We start from the raw sequence: 21632 nt of genomic DNA, 5'->3' as shown, positions 1-21632 counted from the left end.
CCTCTTTCTCACCTGCTTTCAGCCAGATTTCTCGAAGTAGTCATCTGTTGTCTTTCTCTGTGTTTCTGTATCTCCTATTCATTCTTCTGCTGTTTTCTTTCCTCTGGTAATTCACCAAAACAGCTGTGGCCAAGATCATGGCAGCCTTCTTGGTTTTTTGTTTGTTTGTTTGTTTTAGATGTAGTCTCGCTCTGTCACCCAGGCTGGAGTGCAGTGGTGCGGTCTCGGCTCACTGCAAACTCCGCCTCCCAGGTTCAAGCAATTCTCCTGCCTCAGCCTCTCGAGTAGCTGGGATTACAGGCACCCTTGGCGGTAACACTTGGCCCTCCCTTCTGTGACCTCCTGGGTTCAAGCAATCCTTCTGCCTCGGCCTCCTAAGTAGCTGGGACCACAGGTGCAAGCCACGATATCAAGTTATTTATTTTATTTTTTTAGAGACAGGGTCTCACTATGTTGACCAGGCTGGTCTGAAACTCTTAGGCTATCAATCCTCCCATCTCAAGCCCTGCTAATTTTTGTATTTTTAGTAGAGATGGGGTTTCACCATGTTGACCAGGCTGATCTCACACTCCTGACCTCAGGTGATCCGCCAGCCTTGGCCTCCCAAAGTGCTGGGATTCCAGGCATGAGCCACCGCGCCCGGCTGCCTTCTTTTTTTTAAATCCTGTGGACATGTTTAATCCCATCTTGACCCCCTATAGCACTTGGCACTCCATTATAAGACGCCCTGTCTTATAAAGCAACAGCTCCCCAGTACCTGGCACAGGGCCTGGTACATAGTAGGTGCTCAACAAATATTATTTTATATTTACATTGAAACAGAATTCTTTGAATTGTGGAATATAGCATCTTAGGGCCCAAAGGACCTGGCCACTGCCTTCATCTTTTCACTCATCTCCTACCCAAACCCTAGGCTCCAACTATACTACATAGTTGCAATTCTCCAAACAAGCCAAACTCCTACTTTTCCGTATTTTTTAAATGTGCTGTTTACTGTCTGGTAGTCCTTTTCAGGGATACCTACTCCATTTCCCCACATCGTCTCCCTGGTGAATCTCTTGGTCTTTTCTTAGTTTGAAAATCACTTTCTTTAGGAAGTCCTTCTTAATTCCCCCCAGCAGAGCTGTCTTCTCCCTCCAAGCTCTTCCTAGATTCTTTCCACAGACCACAGCTATCACAGTGATTCCCAAGCATATTCAGAGAAACAATTGTTCCAAGGTTGTTCATGAAAGGGTCACACTGACTCATACATTTGGGACATGCTGAGTTAAACTGGTTTTTTGTTTGCGTTCTTGAGAGAGGGTCTCACTTTTTCAGCCAGGCTATAGTGCAGTGGCAAGATGATAGTTCACCTCAGCCTTGACCTCCTGGGCTCAAGCAATCCTTCTGCCTCGGCCTCCTAAGTAGCTGGGACCACAGATGCAAGCCATGACACCGAGTTATTTATTTTATTTTTTTTAGAGACATGGACTATGTTGACCAGGCTGGTCTGAAACTCTTAGGCTGTCAATCCTCCCATCTCAGCCCCACAAAGTGCTGGATTAAAGGTGTGAGCCATTGTACCCAGCCTAAACTGGTTTTCTAGATTTCTTTGCTGCAGGACTTCTCAGAGCCTTTGCATTGCTTACTTTCATTAATAACTTCCAATATAATTTGTAACATTTCTCAAACTTAATTAACCAAAGAACAACGCCCCATTTTCGTGGAGCATTTTTTTGGCACTACCACATAGATCATTTCAGAACCTTTGTCTTGTCGTAGAACTTGCCCTATTTTATAATTATTTTGTGCAGGCCTCTCCCCTTCTAAGCTGTGAGCTGCCTAAGGCAGAGACAGTATTTTGTTTATCTCTGGATGCACAGTGCCTAATATATAATAGCTACTCAATATATGTTGGTTGAAAGAATATGGGAAAGGGAAGGTAAGAGAGGAAGGGAAAGAATGGTGAAATAAGAGGAAGAAGGCTTCTTGAGGCTGGGCATGGTGGCTCACACCTGTAATCCCAGCACTTTGGGAGGTCAAGGTGGGTGGATCACCTGAGGTCAGGAGTTCAAGAGCAGCCTGGCCAACATGGTAAAACCCCATCTCTACTAAAAATACAAAAATTAGCCGGGCATGGTGGTGGGTGTCTGTGATCCCAGCTACTTGGGAGGCTGAGGCAGGAGAATCGCTTGAACCCGGGAGGCAGAGGTTGCAGTGAGCCAAGATCGCACCACTGCACTCCAGGCTGGATGAAAGAGCGAGACTCTGTCTCAAAAAGAAGAAGAAGAAGAAGAAGCCTTCTTGATTTTTACATTTAACATCCCAGAAACCCAGTACTTAGATTCTATCATAAATATTTTATTCTACTTGCTTCATCACATCTATCCATCTATCCATCCCTCACATTAGCCATGGATCCATCTTCACTTTCTTATTACTTGTGTGTGTTTGCAAGCTTATTTTTCCTCAGATCGTGGAATCACCTTAATTCTGAAATCCTCTCAGAACAAGCATCCTGATAAACTGTATTGTTCAGCTCCTCCTTGCTCATTCCCAGCACCTCCCACTCTTCCCCTGACACGGGCAGGCCTCTGTGGAATGAGCGGTGCCTCCTAGAGGGAGGGAACTTTTTAGAACATGAAGAGGCTGCCAGCCTCAGGGGTCAGAGACTCTGCTTGCTCGCTCTCATTACCACTGTTTAATTTTAAGGAAAATGCAGAATGTTCCTGGACTTGGGTTTTCCCACTTCTCAAAGGAAAGGTTAAGGCCTAGGATTCCATAAGGTCCTCCCTATCCCAGGATAATTATTACTGACCAAAGTAGGGATTGCATTGACCAAACTCTTGCCCACTGAAACTGCTCCCAGGGAGGGTCAGGTGATGTCACTTTCCCCAGGAGCCAGGGGGCAGGGGTGAAGTCCCTGGGCAGACACTCCAGTGTTGATCTCGCTTCTTGAGGAGGGATAACCTTGTGTGTTGAATGCTGAGAGGGCTTTAGAATGGCTAAGACTCTATTTCTAACCAGCTATGTGGCTTTGGGAAGACCCCTCACCTCCTGGACTCTCAGTATCCTAGTCTGTGAAAAAGGGGATTATACTCTCTCACATCTGGAAGGATTGGCTGAGATAAGCCTGGTAGGGCACAGGCCATGGTACAGAAAGGGGGCACCACAAATGTGAGCCATCCCTGCCTTCAGCCAGGCAGAGGGCAGCAGGCCAGGGAGCCCACGGTTGTCTGCCAGTGTTGCCAGCACAGGTGTCTGGGCCAATGAGTTAAACTGATTGGGAAGTGAGGAGGGAAGATTAGAGGCACTAGAAGGGCTGTGAGCAGAAGATAATGCTGCAGAAAGCTCTGCTCCCCCAGAATGACCTCATAGCCTGCTAGTATCCCAAAAAGCTCTGTGCAGCCCACTCCTGTCAGGGCTGGGCCATTAACTCAAAACCTGGTACACAGGAATGTTCTTTGTGACGGAGTCTATCACCCAGCATTGACAGAGCCTCTTCTGAGCCCTCATGGTTCCTTCCCACAGGGCGGCCTGGGCTCTCATTCTCATAATCTCCAAGGAGACTTGCACTCTGTGAAGTACCTGGGAAAAAAACCATCATCCCATCTATATTCGTTTGCTATGGCTGCCATCACAAAGTACCATAGACCTGGTGGCTTAAACAACAGAAATTCATTTTCTCACAGTTCTAGAAGCTGGAAGTCTGAGATCAAGGAGTTGGCAGAATCAGTTTCCTCTGCGACCTATCTCCTTTCTTTGTAGGTGGCGTTCTCTCCCTGTGTCTTCCCATGGTCTTCCCACTGTAACTGTCTGTGTCCAAATTTCCTCTTCTTATAAGGATACCAACCATATTGAATTAGGGCTCACACTAATGACCTCATTTTAACTTAATTGCCTCTTTAAAAGCACAATCTGTAAATAACAGTCACATTCGGAAGCCCTGGGGGTTATGGCTTCCACATATGGATTGGGTGGGTGGGGAGTGGACGGATGCAGTTTGGCCCATGTGGCATCTTACAGGTGAAACAACTGAGGCCTAAGAGGGTCAGTGGCTCGTACTGGGCAGGGCCAGACCTAGAATCAGGACAGGACACCCTCCCTCCCTGCCTTCACTCACATCCCAGCCTCCACTTGCCTGTCCCAGAGAGGAAGAGGATGGTGGGTGAGAGCAGTCATCAGTCTGACTCCCCACCAAACCTCCCAGCTGGTGGAAGTGACAGGTCAGGCAAGCCACTGTGTTGGGCACAGCCAGGAACAGCAGAAGGGCAGACATTCTCTAGGGCAGTGCTTTTCAAACTTTTATATGCACAGGAATTATTATACCTGGTGAACTCCGTTAAAATTATTTTTTATTTAAATTTTTTTGGGGTCGGGGTCTCACTGTGTTGCCCAGGCTGGAGTGTAGTGGCTGTTCACAGGTACAATCATAGCTTACTACAGCCTTGAATTCCTGGAGTCAAGAAATCCTCCTTCCTCACCCTCCCCATTAGCTGAGACTACAGAGCTGTGCCACCATTCTGGCTAAAACATAAGTAATTTTAAGTAATTAAGTTAAAATGAGGTCATTAGGGTGGGCCCTAATCCAATCCAGGCTCTGACTTGGCCTCTCTGGGGAAGGGCATGAGACTCTCCATTTCCCACAGGCTCCCAGGTAATGCCAGTGCTGCTGGTTTCTAGACCACACTGAGTAGTAGCAAGGTTTAGACCAGCACACTCCATGAGAAATAGATGTTATTCTAAATTTTCTAATATCACATCAAAAAAAAGTAAAAACAAACAGGTGGGCCAGGTGCCTTGGCTCAGGCCTGTAATCCCAACACTTTGGGAAGCCAAGGTAGGAGGACAGCTTGAGACCAAGAGTTTGAGTTGGGCAATATAGTGAGACCCCATTTCTACAAAAAAATAATTTTAAAAATTAGTTGAGGCTGGGCGTGGTGGCTCATGCCTGTAATCCCAGCACTTTGGGAGGCTGAGACGGGCGGCTCACTTGAGGTCAGGAGTTCGAGACCAGCCTGGCCAACATGGTATAACCCTGTCTCTACCAAAAATATATACAAAAATTAGCCAGGCATGGTGGTGCCCACCTGTAGTCCCAGCTACTTGAGAGGCTGAGGCAGGAGAATTGCTTGAACCCAGGAGGTGGAGGCTGCAGTGAGCTGAGATCACATCACTGCACTCCAGCCTGGGTGACAGAGCAAGACTCCATCTCAAAAAAAAAACAAAAAAAAAAAACAAAAAAAAAACCAATTAGTTGGGCAGGTTAGCACTTGCTTATAGTCCTAGCTACTCAAGGGGCTGAGGCAGGAGAATTGCCTGAATTGAGTAGTTGGGAGTTGGAGGTTGCAGTGACCTATGATCATACCAGTGTACTCCAGGCTGGGCGACAGAGAGAGAGCCTACCCCTAAAAAAAAGAAACAGGACTAGGCGCGGTGGCTCACATCTGTAATCCCAGTAATTTGGGAGGCCAAGGTGGGATGATCGCTTGAGTCCAGAAGTTTGAGACCAGCCTGGGCAACGGAGTAAGACCTTGTCTTTACAAAAAACAAACAAACAAACAAAATGGCCGGGCATGGTGGCTCCTGTCTGTAATCCCAGCACTTTGGGAGGCTGAGGCAGGTGGATCACCTGAGGTCAGGAGTTCGAAACCAGCCCAGCCAACATGGTGAAACCCTATCTTTACTAAAAATACAAAAAAAAAAATAGCTGGGTGTGGTGGTGGGCACCTATAATCCCAGCTACTCAGGAGGCTGAGACAGAAGGATTGCTTGAACCCGGGAGGCAGAGGTTGCAGTGAGCTGAGATTGCGCCACTGCACTCCTGCCTGGGTGACAGAGTGAGATTCTGTCCCCCCCAAAAAAAAAAAAAAAAAATTTAGTCAAATGTAGTGGTGCACTCCTGTGGTTTCAGCTACTTAGGAGGTTGAGGTAGGAAGATGGCTTGAGCTAGGGAGATCGAGGTTGCAGTGAGCCATAATCATGCCACTGCACTCTAGCCAGGGTGAGAGAACAAAACCCAGTCTCAAAAAAAAGAAACAGACAAAATTAGCTCCTGTGTGTGTATGGGTATCTTTTTTTTTTTTTTTTTCAGAGGGAGTCTCACTCCATCACCCAGACTGGAGTGTAGTTGTGTGATCTCAGCTCACTGCAACCTTTACCTCCGAGGTTCAAGTGATCCTCCTACCTCAGCCTCCCGAATAGATGGGATTACAGGTGCCTGCCACCATGCCCAGCTAATTTTTGCTTTTTTTGCAAGGACTAGGTTTCACCATGTTGGCCAGGCTGGTCTCAAACTCCTGACCTCAAGGGATCCTCCCGCCTTGGCCTCCCAAAGTGCTGGGATTACAAACTCTAATATATTTTTAACCCAATATATCACAAACATGATCATGATAATTTCAGAACATTAAGCCTTATAAGAAGTGTTGCCGGGCGCGGTGGCTCAAGCCTGTAATCCCAGCACTTTGGGAGGCCGAGACGGGCGGATCACGAGGTCAGGAGATCGAGACCATCCTGGCGAACACCGTGAAACCCCGTCTCTACTAAAAAATACAAAAAACTAGCCGGGTGCGGTGGCGGGCGCCTGTAGTCCCAGCTACTCGGGAGGCTGAGGCAGGAGAATGGCGTAAACCCGGGAGGCGGAGCTTGCCGTGAGCTGAGATCCGGCCACTGCACTCCAGCCCGGGCTACAGAGCGAGACTCCGTCTCAAAAAAAAAAAAAAGAAGTGTTAATGAGATATTTTACATTATTTTGTTTGTACTAAGTCTTTAGGTACTTTATAGCACATCTCACTTGGGAATCTAAATTCTTATGAGAAATACTTCATCACAAAATTTACAGTTGAAAAAAATAGGATCACACATCTAAGTTGTTCTAAACCTACTTACAAGTTTTCAAAAAACTGAATCCAGTATTAGTTTTTAAATTTACATTTAAGTTAATTAAAATCAAATAAATTTAAAAATGTGAGACTGGGCACAATGACTCACGCCTGTAATCCCAGCACTTTGGGAGGCCAAGTCGGTATAATCACTTGAACTCAGGAGTTTGAGACCAGCCTGGCCAACATGTGAAACCCCATCTCTACTAAAAATACAAAAATTAGCCGGACGTGGTGGTGCGCGCCTGTAATCCCAGCTCCTTGGGAGGCTGAGGCACAAGAATCACTTGTACCTGGGAGGCAGAGGTTGCAATAAGCTGAGATCGCACCACTGCACTCCAGCCTGGGCAACGTAGTGAGACTCTGTCCCCTGCCAGCCCCCACCAAAAATTTAGTTCTTGGGTCGTATTACCCCATTAAAAAAAATTTTTTTATAGTGAGACCCAATCTCTAGCATTACCCCATTGCAAATGATGAAAAGCTACATGTGGCTAGTGGCTACTGTATAAGACAGCACAGGACTAGACCACCAGGAAGAAGAATGACATAAATGAAGGATCCCCAGCTCCACAGAGGACTTGGGACAGAAACAGCCCAAGACCCAGAGAGCAGCCAGAGTAGGAGCCCAGGGAAAGAGCTGTTGGAAACAAAGAGCTCAAGGTGACTGAAGTGTACCCCAAGATCTAAGCACCAGGCATTGTAGCCTGCTTTGGAGGAAGGGCTCGGCAGGAAATGGGGAGGTGTGAAGAAATCCCAAACCTGTCAAAGTAGGAATGGGTGGAAAAGCAAGAACTATGTCCAGGGAAAATAAAAAAGGACTTCTGGGGTTGAATTCTGGAGAGTGACCTGTGCAGGGGAGTTTGACCTTGTCCTGGGCACCTCTAGGAGGCAAAATTAGGACCAAGGGTGGTTATTACAGGAAGCTGCTTGGGGCTCAAACCAACACTGAGTTTTTAAACAAGGAGAGTCCTCAGTAATGGAAACAGGGAGCTTCCTGCCCTTGGAATCCTAGATGGAAAAATGTTCTACAGGAATCACCTCCTCCTCATCCAGTGGAATAGCGAAACAGAGGCTGGGCAGGTACCCGTTGAGAGGCTGCAGAGGGGTTTCTTCCTGTATAAAGGGTTGAATAATACGTTACCTCCAGTTAGGTGCCTATTGATTCTGTATTCGGAGTAACTGACCTTTCCAGAGGACTTATTAAGTGTCAGGCAGCTAAACCCCTGAAATAAGCACTTTACTGCCATTTCATCCACACTAAAGTCATGAGCCTGGTCCTCTAGTTTTCTCCACTTCTTAGAGGAGGAGACTGAGCCACTGAGTTTTGAAGTCACGTCTTATGGCCAGAAGATGCTCCAGCGAGGCTTTATAAGTGGGCAGTCTGGTTCCGAGGCATGCCATTCGCTGCACCACACTGCCCAGAAGGAGGCTCGGCCTGTCTTATCCTCTCCCTGCTTGGCCTTAACCAGCCACATTTCCCAACTGATCCCACTCACTGCAGAGGTGAAAACTACCATGCCAGGTCCTGCTGACTGGGAGAGGGGTGGGCAATAGGCCTGGATTTGCTGGAGCTTCCACTGTAGATGTAATCACATGTACAATTTCCCTTCACCTCTTGTTACCCTGGGGCGGGGGGAGGAGGGGTGCTCTCTCAGCAACCCCACCCTGGGATCTTGAGGAGAAAGAGGGCAGGGAAAAGAGGGAATGGGACTGGCCCAGATCCCAGCCCCACGACCGGGCTTCCACATGGCTGAGCAGGAACTCCAGAGCAGCCGCACACAAAAGAGGGCTTTGATGCGCCTCCAGCCAGGCCCAGGCCTCTCCCCTCTCCCATCTCTCTCCGGGTCTTCCTTTGCCCCACTCTGGGCCTCCTGTGAGCCCGATTTAACGGAAACTGTGGGCGGTGAGAAGTTCCTCATGACACACTAATCCCAACCTGCTGACTGGACCACGCCTCCAGCAGAGGCAACCTCTAGAGCTCCAGGACATTCAGGTACCAGGTGGCCCCAAGGAGGAGCTGCCGACCTGGCAGGTAAGTCAATACCTGGGGCCTGCCTGGGCCAGGGAGCCCAGGACTGGGGTGAGGACTCAGGGGAGCAGGGAGACCACATCCCAAGCTGCCTGTAAAACCGAAACCACCTGGCCATTCTTCAGGTTGAGCCAGACCAATTTGATGGCAGATTTAGCAAATAAAAATACGGGACACCCAGTTAAATGTGAATTTCAGATGAACAGCAAATACATTTTTAGTATTTAAAAAGTTCACATGTAGGCCAGGTGCAGTGGCTCACGCCTGTAATCCCAGCACTTTGGGAGGCCAAGGCAGGCAGAACACCTGAGATCAGGAGTTCAAGACCAGCCTGGCCAACATGGAGAAACGCTGTCTCTGCTAAAAATACAAAAAATTAGCTAGGCATGGTGGTGGGCACCTGTAGTTCCAGCTACTCAGGAGGCTAAGGCAGGAGAATCGCTTGAACCTGGGAGGCAGAGGTTGCAGTGAGCTGAGATCGCACCATTGCATTCCAGCCTGGGCAACAAGAGCGAAACTCTATCTCAGAAAAACAAACAAACAAACAAACAAACAACAACAACAAAAAGTTCACATTTAACTGGGCATTCTGTATTTTCATTGGCAACCTGAGATGGCAGGGAACAGCACTGGCACGGTGCGAGGGATAAGCATTTTTTCATTGTGTACAGCTTGTAAATCAGTATTTTTAAAACTCAAAGTTAACAGCTTGGGCATATTTAGAAAAGAGTTCCTGGACGGACTTGAACCCTGTATTCCTAAGATCTCGGATCTCGTTCTGATGGTCTGCACAACTGGCTGGGGGTGTCCAGTCACTGTCCCTTTTGTCTGGGCTCCCCAGGGCAGTTCTGTCAGCCTCTCCATTTCCATTCCTGTTCCAGCAAAACCCAACTGATAGCACAGCAGCATTTCAGTTTGTCTATCTCTGTGCCCACTTATCTGGACATCTACCAGCCAGAAAGATGGCTTAGATTTGGTTCCTGTGGGTGGATTATGGCCCCCAGAACTTCCCTGTGCTTGCTGGGGCTGTGGAGTGGAAGGAGCAGGAAATGGGGGACCCTCAGATACTCTTTGGGGGTCCTCCAAGTCTCTTTGTGCAAGTTAGGGTAATGATCAATATGTAGCTAAGAAAGAGAAGGGGAACTATGTTTTAGAACAGGACACTGTGCCAGGAGCATTGCAGAAATTATATGGTTTTCATGACAGTTCTTTTTGGTAGGTACTGTTATTATCCTCACTTTGCAGATGAGGAAACTGAGACCCAGAAAAGTTAAATAACTTGCTAGAGTCACACAAGTTGTAACTGACAAAGCCTGATTCAAACCCAGGTCTCCCTAACCTTAAAGGTTTCTATGATGCCAGCTCTCCTAGGAAGTTTGCCTGCAGATGTCTTGGCTCTAGGTGTCAAAAAAAGACTTGGTGTCAGGCAGGCACAGGTTCAAGTCCCAGCTCTGTCACTTACCAATTGTGACTAGCTGATTGAACTGACCATGGAACCTGGTCACAGGTAGGAGCAGGATGGTGAAAGGTTCCTGAAGGCACTTAGGCAGGACATTTAGGCAGGAGAGAAAACCTGGAAACAGAAGAGCTGTCTCCAAAAATACCCACTGGGGAAGCAGGTTGTCATGTGGGCCATGAATGGGATCTGTTCTGGTAACCAAGCATTACTTATGTGTCCATTATTTAACTACATCTCATCACCCTTCCATCCCACTTTACAGGGAACAACCAAGACTGAGGTTAAATCACACAGCCTGCAAGTGGAAGAGAAGAACTTGAACCCAGGTCCGACTTTTGCGCCATAGCAGGCTGCCTCTTGGTGCTGACAGGAAGTCACAACTTGGGTCTGAGTCCTGATCCCTGGCTATTTTTTGGCTGTGTTACCTTGGACAAGTCACTTATTCCCCTCCTCTGTTTCCTCCTATGTAAAATGGGAATAATAATGATGACCCTGGGTCTGAGAGAGTGGATTTGAAAGTACTTAGTGCATCACAAAGCACAGAACACACTTCCAGTTTCATGGTTACGTACTTACGTAACTGGTCATCACCCATCTTGAGAACGAATGCACTGGGGAAAGGGCCATCCACTAGGCTGTGAAGTTTCTGAGGGACCCCTTTGGGCTGGAGAAGGATGGCCACAGGAGAGAGGAGAGATTGCCTTATCCTGCAGTGATCGTGTCATTGAGAATAGAGCCAGACTTTTTTTCCTGGCAGGGCCAACTTGTAACATCTGAGGACTGAGCTATTTGTGTCTGTGCCTTGTCCAAACAGTGTTTCCCAAAGTGTAGCCCAAGAGCCATCTCCCTCAGAGCCACCAGGAAGTGTTTTAAATTGCAGGTTCCTAGGTCCCAGCCTGCACCTTCAGAGCCAGAATCATGGAAGCTGGGGCCCAGACACCTGCATTTCTAACAAATGCCTTGGGTGATTCTGATGCATTTGAAAGTTTGAGATCCACTATTCTGAGACAATAACAAAATGGTTTTTCTAACCCCTGCAGCCCTGACTTCCTATCCTAGGGAAGGGGCTGACTGGAGAGGCCAGGACAGAGAAAGCAGATCCCTTCTTTTTCCAAGGACTCTGTGTCTTCCAGAGGCAATATGTCAGAAGGGGTAAGTACCGTGTCCTCCAGGGCTCCCCTCCACCCACCTTCCCTCTCTTCCCTCTCCCTCCCTCCTCACTTCTCTATCTTCTGCTCTGCCCAGGAATATAGGCACACACTCCTATAACCTCTGTGTGGGTCCTGACCCCCACAAAAGGAGAAGGCTTAACAATGACCTTGGGAAAAAAAATTAAATGTCTGAACAGGCCCATTCCCATGGCTGGCTCAGGCTGATGGGGTTGGCTGTTCCTGTTTTTCCTTTCTTTGCCCAGGTGGGCACGTTCCGCATGGTACCTGAAGAGGAACAGGAGCTCCGTGCCCAACTGGAGCAGCTCACAACCAAGGACCATGGACCTGTCTTTGGCCCGTGCAGCCAGCTGCCCCGCCACACCTTGCAGAAGGTGAGGTGGCTGACAGTGCGGGGAGGAGCAGCCTAGGGAGGCAACATGAGGGGAACATGACCTCATTCTCTGTTCTGTGAAAGGGTCTAGCCCTGGCACTCCAGATCATCCTGGACCTGATAGACTGGCCTGTTCTAGGGTCCTTCCTGGTGGTCACTGCTATGGCAGCAACTGGGTTGACCAGACACCCAGCCAGGCCAGCCCAACCCAATACTACAGCCCAGAGCCTTGGAAGTAGGGCCCTCTAAACTAGACTCAATATGACGAGCATTGGTTTGGAAATGGCCCCGGGGAGCAAGCATCCAAATGCTGCCCCTGCTAGACAGGCAAGAGACGTGAGTTCCAGAACCAGACCTACTTTCAGCTTGCTGTGTGACCTTAAGCAGATTGCTTTCTATCTCTGGGTCTTGCCCTCTGTACCTGTGAAAGACGGTTGGCGGACTAGCTCAGAGATGGTCAGACTGTGCTCTGTGGAGGCTGACAGAGCTGTCCTAGCGCTGCCGGGGAGGATGAGAAGTGACTGAACTGAGCCTGGGCTCCCAGCTTCCATCTCTGCTTCCTTGGGCATCTCAAGGGAAAGGTGCTATTAGCTCCTTCACACTTTACTCCCCCTCCTTTCCCTTCCCTCCTCATGCTGTCCAAGGAGAGAGCTGTCTGAGGTGCGGGGAGGAGTTCTGACCCAGCAGAGGGGAGGAATGTGAGGCTCTGGGCAGGCGGCAGGCTGCCATCTGCTGGAGAGCTGTGTTTTTGAAAAAATCACAATGGAGCCTGGGAGGCAGCAGAGTGAAGTGATGAAAAGAGGAGTCCCAGCTCCACTCCTTTCTCTCTGGGTGACCTTGAGCAAGAATATCTTCACCTTTATGAGCCTCAGTCTGCTCATCTGAGAGATGGGGATAAGAACGCCAACCATGATGGTCTGTGGCAGATTGAAAAACACAATGCATTTAAGGGACTTAGGTTGCTAGGCAAAGGCTTAGTGAGTGTAGGCAGTCATTTTTTGAAACATTTAGACTGTTGGCCATATTCTGCAAATATCCAGGGTGAACAGTTTGACCGAATTCTCTCCACACACAACAATCTCAGGTGTTGCCAGTACAGATGCTGCCCCTGGGGCAGAAGAGCAAGGGCTGCAGCTGCAGACCTCTGGGCCCCCTCAGCTTTGGCAGGAGACTCATCACCTGTGTGTCCTACCCCTCACCCGCACCTAAGTCTAACTTCATGCACACCCCACCCTGTTCCAGGCCAAGGATGAGCTGAATGAGAGAGAGGAGACCCGGGAGGAGGCAGTGCGAGAGCTGCAGGAGATGGTGCAGGCGCAGGCGGCCTCGGGGGAGGAGCTGGCCGTGGCCGTGGCGGAGAGGGTGCAAGAGAAGGACAGCGGCTTCTTCCTGCGCTTCATCCGCGCGCGAAAGTTCAACGTGGGCCGTGCCTATGAGCTGCTCAGAGGTGAGGCCCGCGCTGAAGGGACGGCCCTGAGAGGACGGGAGGCCATGAGGATGGTATCCACTCTCACCCAGGCACTGAAGAGGCCCGCTTCCATACTGTGGGCAAGTCTGTTTCTCTGAGCCTCCATATCCTTACTTGTAAAGTGGGTCAGCTCTGGCAATGAATGAATGAATGAATGAATGAGTGAAGTGTGTCAGGAGCAGATTCCTAGAGGTCAGAGTCCTCTCAACTCTCTCTCAGTCTTGGGATTCAATGAGTAAAATTTGGGTACCCCATTTGGTTGACGAGGGGAGGAGTTTCCACTCCAGAACCCCACCATGAGAATCTAAGCTTTGGCTCTGGAATGCTGCAGGAAGGTGGATAGTGCCTCGCTGAAGGCAGTTACCTAAGCCCCATGTGCAGTGGAACTGAAGATGGTGTCAGACCTGGGAATGAGCCCCGGGGACAGAACTGCCCTGGCACTGCTGGCTGGATGAAGACAGGATGCCTCAAGAAATCATAGGCGGGGTGCGGTGGCTCAGGCCTGTAATCCCAACACTTTGGGAGTCCGAGGAGGGCAGATCATCTGAGGTCGGGAATTCGAGACTAGCCTGACCAACATGGAGAAACCCCACCTCTACTAAAAATATAAAACTAGCCAGGCGTGGTGGTGCATGCCTGTAATCTCAGCTACTTGGGAGGCTGAGGCAGGAGAATCACTTGAACCTGGGAGGCGGAGGTTGTGGTGAGCTGAGATCGTGCCATTGCACTCCAGCCTGGGCAACAAGAGCAAAACTCCATCTCAAAAAAAAAAAAAAAAAAAAAGGGGGTCCCTCAGGAAATCAAATCTTGGGCACTGGTGGAGGGAAATGGGGTCTGAGCGGACCCTCTGGAGGCTAATTATTTTCCTTTTCTTACTTCTTCCTTCTCCAAATGGTAATTCAGGGCCATGCTATACCAAGAACTGTTTTAGGCCAAGGGATGCAGTGGAGACAAAACAGACAAGAGTTCCCTGCCCTGGTGGGACTTATATTCTAATGGCGGAAACGATATATCCAATACATAAAGTAAAATTATATAGGGTTAAATAATGGTAAGGAATAAGGAAAGAAATTAAGGAGGTGGATATAAAGTCTTGAGGGGTTGAAGTTTTAGATAAAGTGGCCAAGGAAGTCCCAGTGCAAAGGGAATTTTTGAAGAAAAACCTAAAGGAAATGAGATATCTGTGGGGAAGAGCAGCCGGGGCAGAGGGAACAGCAAAGACAAGGGCCAGGGGGTGGGAGGTGCCCGGAGTGTTCCAGAGCAGTGAGTAGGTGGATGTGGCGGTCTCTCGGCAGATGTACCCAGCTCCTCTAGGGGCTCAAGTTTGGTGGTGCAGGCCACAGAGGTGGGGAACTGCTCAGGATGGGTAAGGATGGAGTTTGTGGACTGTAGAGGTGCTGCTGGAATCAGGAAGGGCTCTGTGTCCTGCTTGGGGTTTGGATTCTCCTTGGGAGCTTCTCCCCAGCCCTGTGCACACCTCACCACTCAGCTTATCCTGTGCCCTGTGCCTTGTCCCCACGGGGAAGAAAATAACAAGTAATGCTTATCCTCATATTTAGGACTACGCCTCATGTTTGCACAAGCTTATGATGATGTTTACACCTTGAATCATTTGATTGCCACAACAATTTGGTGAGATAGGCCACTATCTAGACTATCTAGAATAGATAGGCCAATATCGAGATCCCATTTTTTGGAGAGGCAACATGGGGCTCAGATAGGTTGAGTAGCCAGCTTGGTCACACATAGGACACATGTGGAAGAGCCAGGCAGGAGGCCAGGTCTCTTGAGTCCCACTAGGTGGGATGGGGTAGGGATGGGATGGCTCCCTGAGGGGTTTCCTCTGCTCTCCTTCCTCCAGGCTATGTGAATTTCCGGCTGCAGTACCCTGAGCTCTTTGACAGCCTGTCCCCAGAGGCTGTCCGCTGTACCATTGAAGCTGGCTACCCTGGTGTCCTCTCTAGTCGGGACAAGTATGGCCGAGTGGTCATGCTCTTCAACATTGAGAACTGGCAAAGTCAAGAAATCACCTTCGATGAGGTTAGTGGGGGCTTGCCTGGCTCCCACCCCATGGGTTGGGTTCCCTCCTTCAACCCTGGCCTCTACTGAGCCCTCATTTCTGGTTCCCCAGGAGGCAAGGTCTGTAGAGGGGGAAAGGTGGACAGCCACCTGCCACCAAGTCCTTTCCAGGCAGGGAGAGAAGTCCTAGGATGTGCCAGGGCAGCTGGAAAACCCAGCAGCTTTGCAGGTGGGGCTTGATGGTCAATAATACATGGCTCTTCCTGGGTATCCCAGCCAAGTGCCAAGCGGGGGTAACAGCTGTGTGCCACGAGCTGGGGGCTGCCCTGCCAAATGCTAAAAGCTGATAGCAACAGAAAGAACAAGGATTAGTGGACTACAGGCTGGAAGAGATTCTGGAAAGCACAGGTTCCAGTCTATTTAGGAGCCCGAGTTCTTTGTGCTTATATATGTACACAATTTTGCTTGTCTGAGCCGTTAAGGGGGCTGCCCCAAGTCAGGGAATTAGGGTTTGTCTTGGGAGAGCTTTGGCATGTGCCACTGAGCCTGAAAAATATTCCTTTAATTTTAAAAAAACCTGCTACAAACTTATTTTATTTTATTTATTTTTGAGATGGAGTCTCGCTGTAGTCACCCAGAATGGAGTGCAGTGGCATGATCTTAGCTCACTGCAACCTCCTCCTCCTGGGTTCAAGCGATTCTCACGCCTCAGCCTTCCAAGTAGCTGGGATTACAGGCGCACGCCACCATGCCCCGCTAATGTTTGTATTTTCAGTAGAGACGTGGTTTCACCATATTGGCCAGGCTGGTCTCGAACTCCTGAGCTCAAGTGATCTGCCCACCTCGGCCTCCCAAAGTACTGGGATTACAGGCACGAGACACTGCACCCAACCCAAACTAATTTTAGATAATGCTATCTAGTTGTGCCAACACAATTTATTTAAAAGTCCATCTTTTTTCAATGACTTGAAATGCCATCTTTATCATATTTTATATTTTCATATGTACTTGGTCTCTTTCTGGACTTTCTATTCTGTTCCATTGGCCTCTTTATCTATTCATACTCTAATATCATACTGTTTTGATGATAGGGATTTTGTGGCATGTTTGATCTGTTAGGGCTAGTTTTGTCCTTACTGCTTTGCTTTTTGGGGGGCTTTTCTAGCTACTTCTACATGTTCATTTTCCCCTATGATCTATGATTTAGAATTAATTTGTCTAGCTTTAGGAGAAATAGTAGGAGTATGTTTTTGGGGATAATATTAAACGTAAATAACAAGCTTGGGGAGAACTGGCTTCTTTCAGAATGTCACATTCTTGGCCAGTTGTCCTATCTACAAATGTGAGATGCCTTCTGTTTTATTCAAGTCAACTTTCGAGTTTTCAGGAGTGTTTTAAAAGTTTCTTCATAAGCTATGATTGTGCCATTGCACTTCAGCTGGGGGGACAGAGAGAGACTCTGTTTCTGAAAAATAAAAAGTTTTTAAAATTTTTTCCTCACAATGTCCTGCACAGTTCTCATTAAATTTGTCTTAGGTATTAATTTTGTTGTCATTGCTAAAAATGGGGCTCCTTCTTCCATTATATCTTCTAGTTGGTTAGTGTTTGTATAAATGAAGGTTATTGTTTTTGTTTTTTAATTGTATATCCCCCTATTTTACTGAACTCTTTTAAAATTTATGTTAGTTTTATAATGGATTCTCTGGGGTTTTCTAAGTATACTATAATACTATCTGTAAGTAGAGGAGATAGTTTTTCTTTTCCCTTTCCACTTCTCATGCCCCTGATTTTTTTTTTTTTTTGGAACAAATTGATTGCATTGGTTAGTACGTTCAACATGGAATTAAATGGTGGCAGAGAAGGTGAAATCCTTATCTAATTCCTGATCTTAGTAAGGATGCCTGTAGTGTTTTCCCATTAAATAAGACACAGGCTGTAGAGCTGAAGCGCACACCTGCGCGTTTTATCTGTGTGTTTTACGGAAGAGACTTAAATATATATTTTTTCTTATTACATAAGTGATATCTACTCATTTTAGAAAATACAAAAAATTGGCTGGGCGCAGTGGCTCATGCCTGTAATCCCAGCACTTTGGGAGGCTGAGGCAGGTGGATTACCTGAGGTCAGGAGTTCGAGACCAGCCTGGCCCACATGATGAAACCCTGCCTCTACTAAAAATATAAAAATTAGCCGGGCGTGGTGACAGGCACTTGTAATCCCAGCTACTCAGGAGACTGAGGCAGGGGAATCGTTTGAACCCATGAGGCGGAGGTTGCAGTGAGCCAGGATGGCACCACTGCACTCCAGCCTGGGCAACACAGCAAGACTCCACCTCAAAAAAAAAAAATTACAAACAAATTTAAATCATTTGCAATTCTACCACCCAGAGAGCTCTACTATTGACATCCTTTCAATCTTTTTATACGTCTATGCACACACATACACACACACATGCACACACATTTTTCTTTTTTTTGAAACAGAGTTTTGACACAGGTTGGAGTGCAGTGGCGTGATCTTGGCTCACTGCAACCTCTGCCTCCCAAGTTCAAGTGATTCTCCTGCCTCAGCCTCCCAAAGTAGCTGGGATTACAGGTGCCTGCCACCACGCTCAGCTAATTTTTTTGTATTTTTAGTTGAGACAGGGTTTCACCATGTTGGCCAGGCTGGTCTTGAATTCTTGACCTCAGATGATCCACCCGCCTCAGCCTCCCAAAGTGCTAGGATTACAGACGTGAGCCACCATGCCCAGCTCACACATTTTTCTTATAATAATGGTATTATATTCTACAATAATACATCATGCACATTTTCCTGTATTATTAGTCTTCTATATTGTTTTTAATTGTTCCAGAGCATTCCATGGCACAAATGTACCATAATTTCACCAGTTCCCATTGTTGGACGTTTAAGTTGTCTCCAATGTTCGCACTATTGTAAGAGTACTGGGATAAACCTTCTGGCCTCTAACCATGGATGTGACATTCAAGCTTATTTTCTTGGTATACATTCGCAGAAGTGGAATGTCCGAGATCAAAGCCTGCAGCAATGATGAATGAAGAATGTACCAATTAGCTCTCCCCTTAGGACCTCAAGCCTTAATTATTGTTGCGGGTTAGGTCTTACAGCCTGTTCTCTCTGTGCCCAAGATCTTGCAGGCATATTGCTTCATCCTGGAGAAGCTGCTGGAGAATGAGGAAACTCAAATTAATGGATTCTGCATCATTGAGAACTTCAAGGGCTTTACCATGCAGCAGGCTGCTAGTCTCCGCACTTCAGATCTCAGGAAGATGGTGGACATGCTCCAGGTGAGGCTTAGAGCTCTATACCACAGGAGCCTCCCACAGCTGGGGAGGCTGAGAGGCTGGGCCTCCTTTCATGGTGCTTGCAGGGACCTGAGAATTTGGACCACCTCATGCCATAAAGAGCAGTGACAGTCACAGTCCCAACCACAAGCACTTGCATAGTGATTGACAGTTTGCCAAGTATTCACTTTCATTTTTCCATTGACTCCTTGAGAGCATTCTTTCCCTCCTTCCCTGCTTCATTTTTCAAACCTGGAAACGAAGGCTCAGAGATTTAAGTGACATCTCAAGGTCACACAGCAATCAAGTGGCAGAGGCCAGACTTGAACCTGCATCTTCTGACCTGTAATCCCATGTTGTCTGTCCACATATGTCGCACTGCCTCTCTTTGAATGTGGATTCACCCCGAGAAAGGGATATCACTAGCCCTCTGATAATTCACTCCTATATATGCTGACATGTCAGGAGTCCTTTCATAGAGCCATCTTGGATCTGCTCTGTGTATTTGGGAAACGAGGGGTGGGAGGTGGAGGTCGTGGGAGGGGCTGATGGACAATGAGGGATGATAAGAGTGTTCCTGTGGTTTGTAGTAGTTTGCAGTCCCTTCGGCAGGCAAGTGGGTTTGAAACAACTCACCAAAAGGCCAAGAAAGGCTACTTTCATTTCTTGACCTAATTCCTGGTTTTATTTGCATCAGCAGGGAGAGGGTTGGGTCATATGAATCTTGGGGCTTCCTCCCTGCAGTCTGGGCCACAGTAAAGCCAGGGATCCCTAGTTGCTGGCCTGGAAATAGGACCTTCAGTGGGCCCTTCTCCAGGGCAGCCCTGTGATGTTGGACAAGTCTGTTCTATGCCATGAGGAGAGGCAGCAGGGATGAGTGGGAGCCTCAGAGGTCATCAGGGCCATGGGGAATGGGATGTCTGTCTGTCACTGCAGGATTCCTTCCCAGCCCGGTTCAAAGCCATCCACTTCATCCACCAGCCATGGTACTTCACCACGACCTACAATGTGGTCAAGCCCTTCTTGAAGAGCAAGCTGCTTGAGAGGGTGAGTACATGGGCCGCCCAGACAATGAGACAAGAGGGCCGAGGGTGGGGCCCCATCTGAGCCCTCCTCACACTCTACCATGGTCCTGAGCTACGTGGATCCCACTGACACCCAATATGGAGACCTGCGGAGAGGGGTGTCGCCAGGCAAAGATTGCACACGATGGGGCTTTGTCCTCCTGCCCCTTTCCTTCCTCAACCCTCATCCTTAGGGCACCTCCTCCTGCTCAGCTCTCTCTCTCCCTTGCTTCCCTGCAGGTCTTTGTCCACGGGGAGGACCTCTCTGGTTTCTACCAGGAGATTGATGAGAACATCCTGCCCTCTGACTTTGGGGGCACGCTGCCCAAGTATGATGGCAAAGCTGTTGCTGAGCAGCTCTTTGGCCCCCGGGCCCAAGCTGAGAACACAGCCTTCTGAAAACATCTCCTGCCAGCTGAACTGTAGTTAGAATGCCTGGGCCTCTCCTCAACTGTCCTGGACCCAAGGCTAGGAAAGGGCTGCTTGAGATGACTGTGGTCCCCCCTTAGACTCCCTAAGCCTGAGTGACCTCAGATGTCACCCTGTTCTCAAGGTGGGGGATGGGGAATAAAGGAGGGGGAATTCCTTTGAACAAGAAGAACTGGGGGTAGTTATATTTCCAGCTGCCCTTGAAGCTTTAAGACAGTGATTTTTGTGTGAGGTTGTATTTCGAAGACTCTAATTCGTTTTCTCAGTCATTTCCTTTGTAACAGAGTTTTACGACTTAGAGTCTGTGAAAACAGGCAAGGAGCCTGGGTTAAAATATCCCCCACTCCTAGCAAAAATGCAATAAAAGAAGATAAAAGAGGGAGGACATATGTTCAAATGATTTGGCAAACACAGCAGTCCTGGTGGCCTCTAGGCAGGCGAGGGGCTTTCCACACAGAATTCCAGGGTGGAGGAGGCCTGGAAGTGGCTTCACTCAGGGGTGGCCTGCTCCCCTTGGTGAGGTACAGTCTTGCGTGTGTGGGATGGTCAGGAACTCGGACCTCTTTCCAGGGTGGCAGTCACGTTCCCTCTATCTGTCCGGGAGAGGGGGTCTCTCCAACAAACGCTGTCTCCTGCCGTCCCCTTGCCTGGATGGACGGCTCTACTTAGATTCATAGGTGGCATCTTCTCCGAGCTCACTCAGTCCTCAAGTTATAGAGTTAAAGCTCTCTTTTTGTCTTCACTCTCAAGCACTTTACAGTGATGAACTTACACTTTCCAAATCTGCGGGGTTTTTTTGTTTTGTTTTGTTTTGTTTTGTTTGAGACAGGGTCTCACTTGTCACCCAGGCTGGAGTGCAGTGGTGCTATCATAGTTCACTGCAACCTCAAACTCCTGGGCTCAGGCAAGCCTCCTGCCTCAGCCTGCTGAGTAGCTGGGACTACAGGCACATGCCACTGCACCTAACTAATTTTTTACATTTTTTTTTTTTTGGTAGAGATAAGGCTCTGGCTGTACTGCCCAGGCTAGTCTTCAGCTCTTGGCTTCAAGCCATCCTTCTACCTCAGCCTCTCAAAGTGCTGGGATTGTAGTTGTGAGCCACCATGCCTGGCCCAAATCTGCATATTTTGACAAATACAAATGCTTTCCTTCTATGGAGTTGGCTTTCCTCAAGTGCTTGATGATTTTCGGGTGTGTGTTCATTTCTGTAGGTGAGAATCCCTGTTAGATGCCGTTTGCTGAGAGTGCTGTTCCCTCTTGGGGAAGTGCTGGCTTCTTCTGGGCATGCGTCTCCTAAGCACTGACAGATACTTTTTCTAAGATGCTACACTCATTTTCCCACATGGAAGCAGACACTGGCTGGCTAGTGGCAGTAGGTGAGGCCTTGTTGTTCCCACCAAGGTGTCCCAGTCAATCAACCCAAGACTTGTCTGCTCTTGCCTGTAGGGTCACCT

At 48.3% G+C, this 21632-nt stretch overlaps 1 protein-coding gene across 2 annotated transcripts; it reads left to right on the top strand.

The window, feature by feature from the left end:
- The first annotated feature begins 8861 nt into the window (after window positions 1-8861).
- RLBP1 (retinaldehyde binding protein 1) lies at window positions 8862-20554 on the top strand. 2 transcript variants are annotated; one of them, XM_005560464.4, is made up of 9 exons: window positions 8862-8895; window positions 10614-10677; window positions 11392-11503; window positions 11766-11894; window positions 13136-13340; window positions 15223-15401; window positions 18530-18688; window positions 19622-19732; window positions 19990-20554. In XM_005560464.4, exons 3-9 carry the CDS (start codon window positions 11492-11494, stop codon window positions 20146-20148), a joined length of 954 nt encoding a protein of 317 aa, XP_005560521.1. In that variant the 5' UTR covers window positions 8862-8895; window positions 10614-10677; window positions 11392-11491; the 3' UTR covers window positions 20149-20554. The 2 variants fall into 2 exon arrangements, with proteins under 2 accessions (XP_005560521.1, XP_045251903.1); XM_045395968.2 differs by having other exon boundaries at window positions 10614-10736.
- Window positions 20555-21632: the final 1078 nt, after the last annotated feature.

The sequence above is a fragment of the Macaca fascicularis genome, chromosome 7, assembly GCF_037993035.2.
Source record: "Macaca fascicularis isolate 582-1 chromosome 7, T2T-MFA8v1.1".
Taxonomy (NCBI): Eukaryota; Metazoa; Chordata; class Mammalia; order Primates; family Cercopithecidae; genus Macaca; species Macaca fascicularis.
Note: the sequence above shows the minus strand (reverse complement) of the source record. Positions and strands in the feature narration are given on the sequence as shown.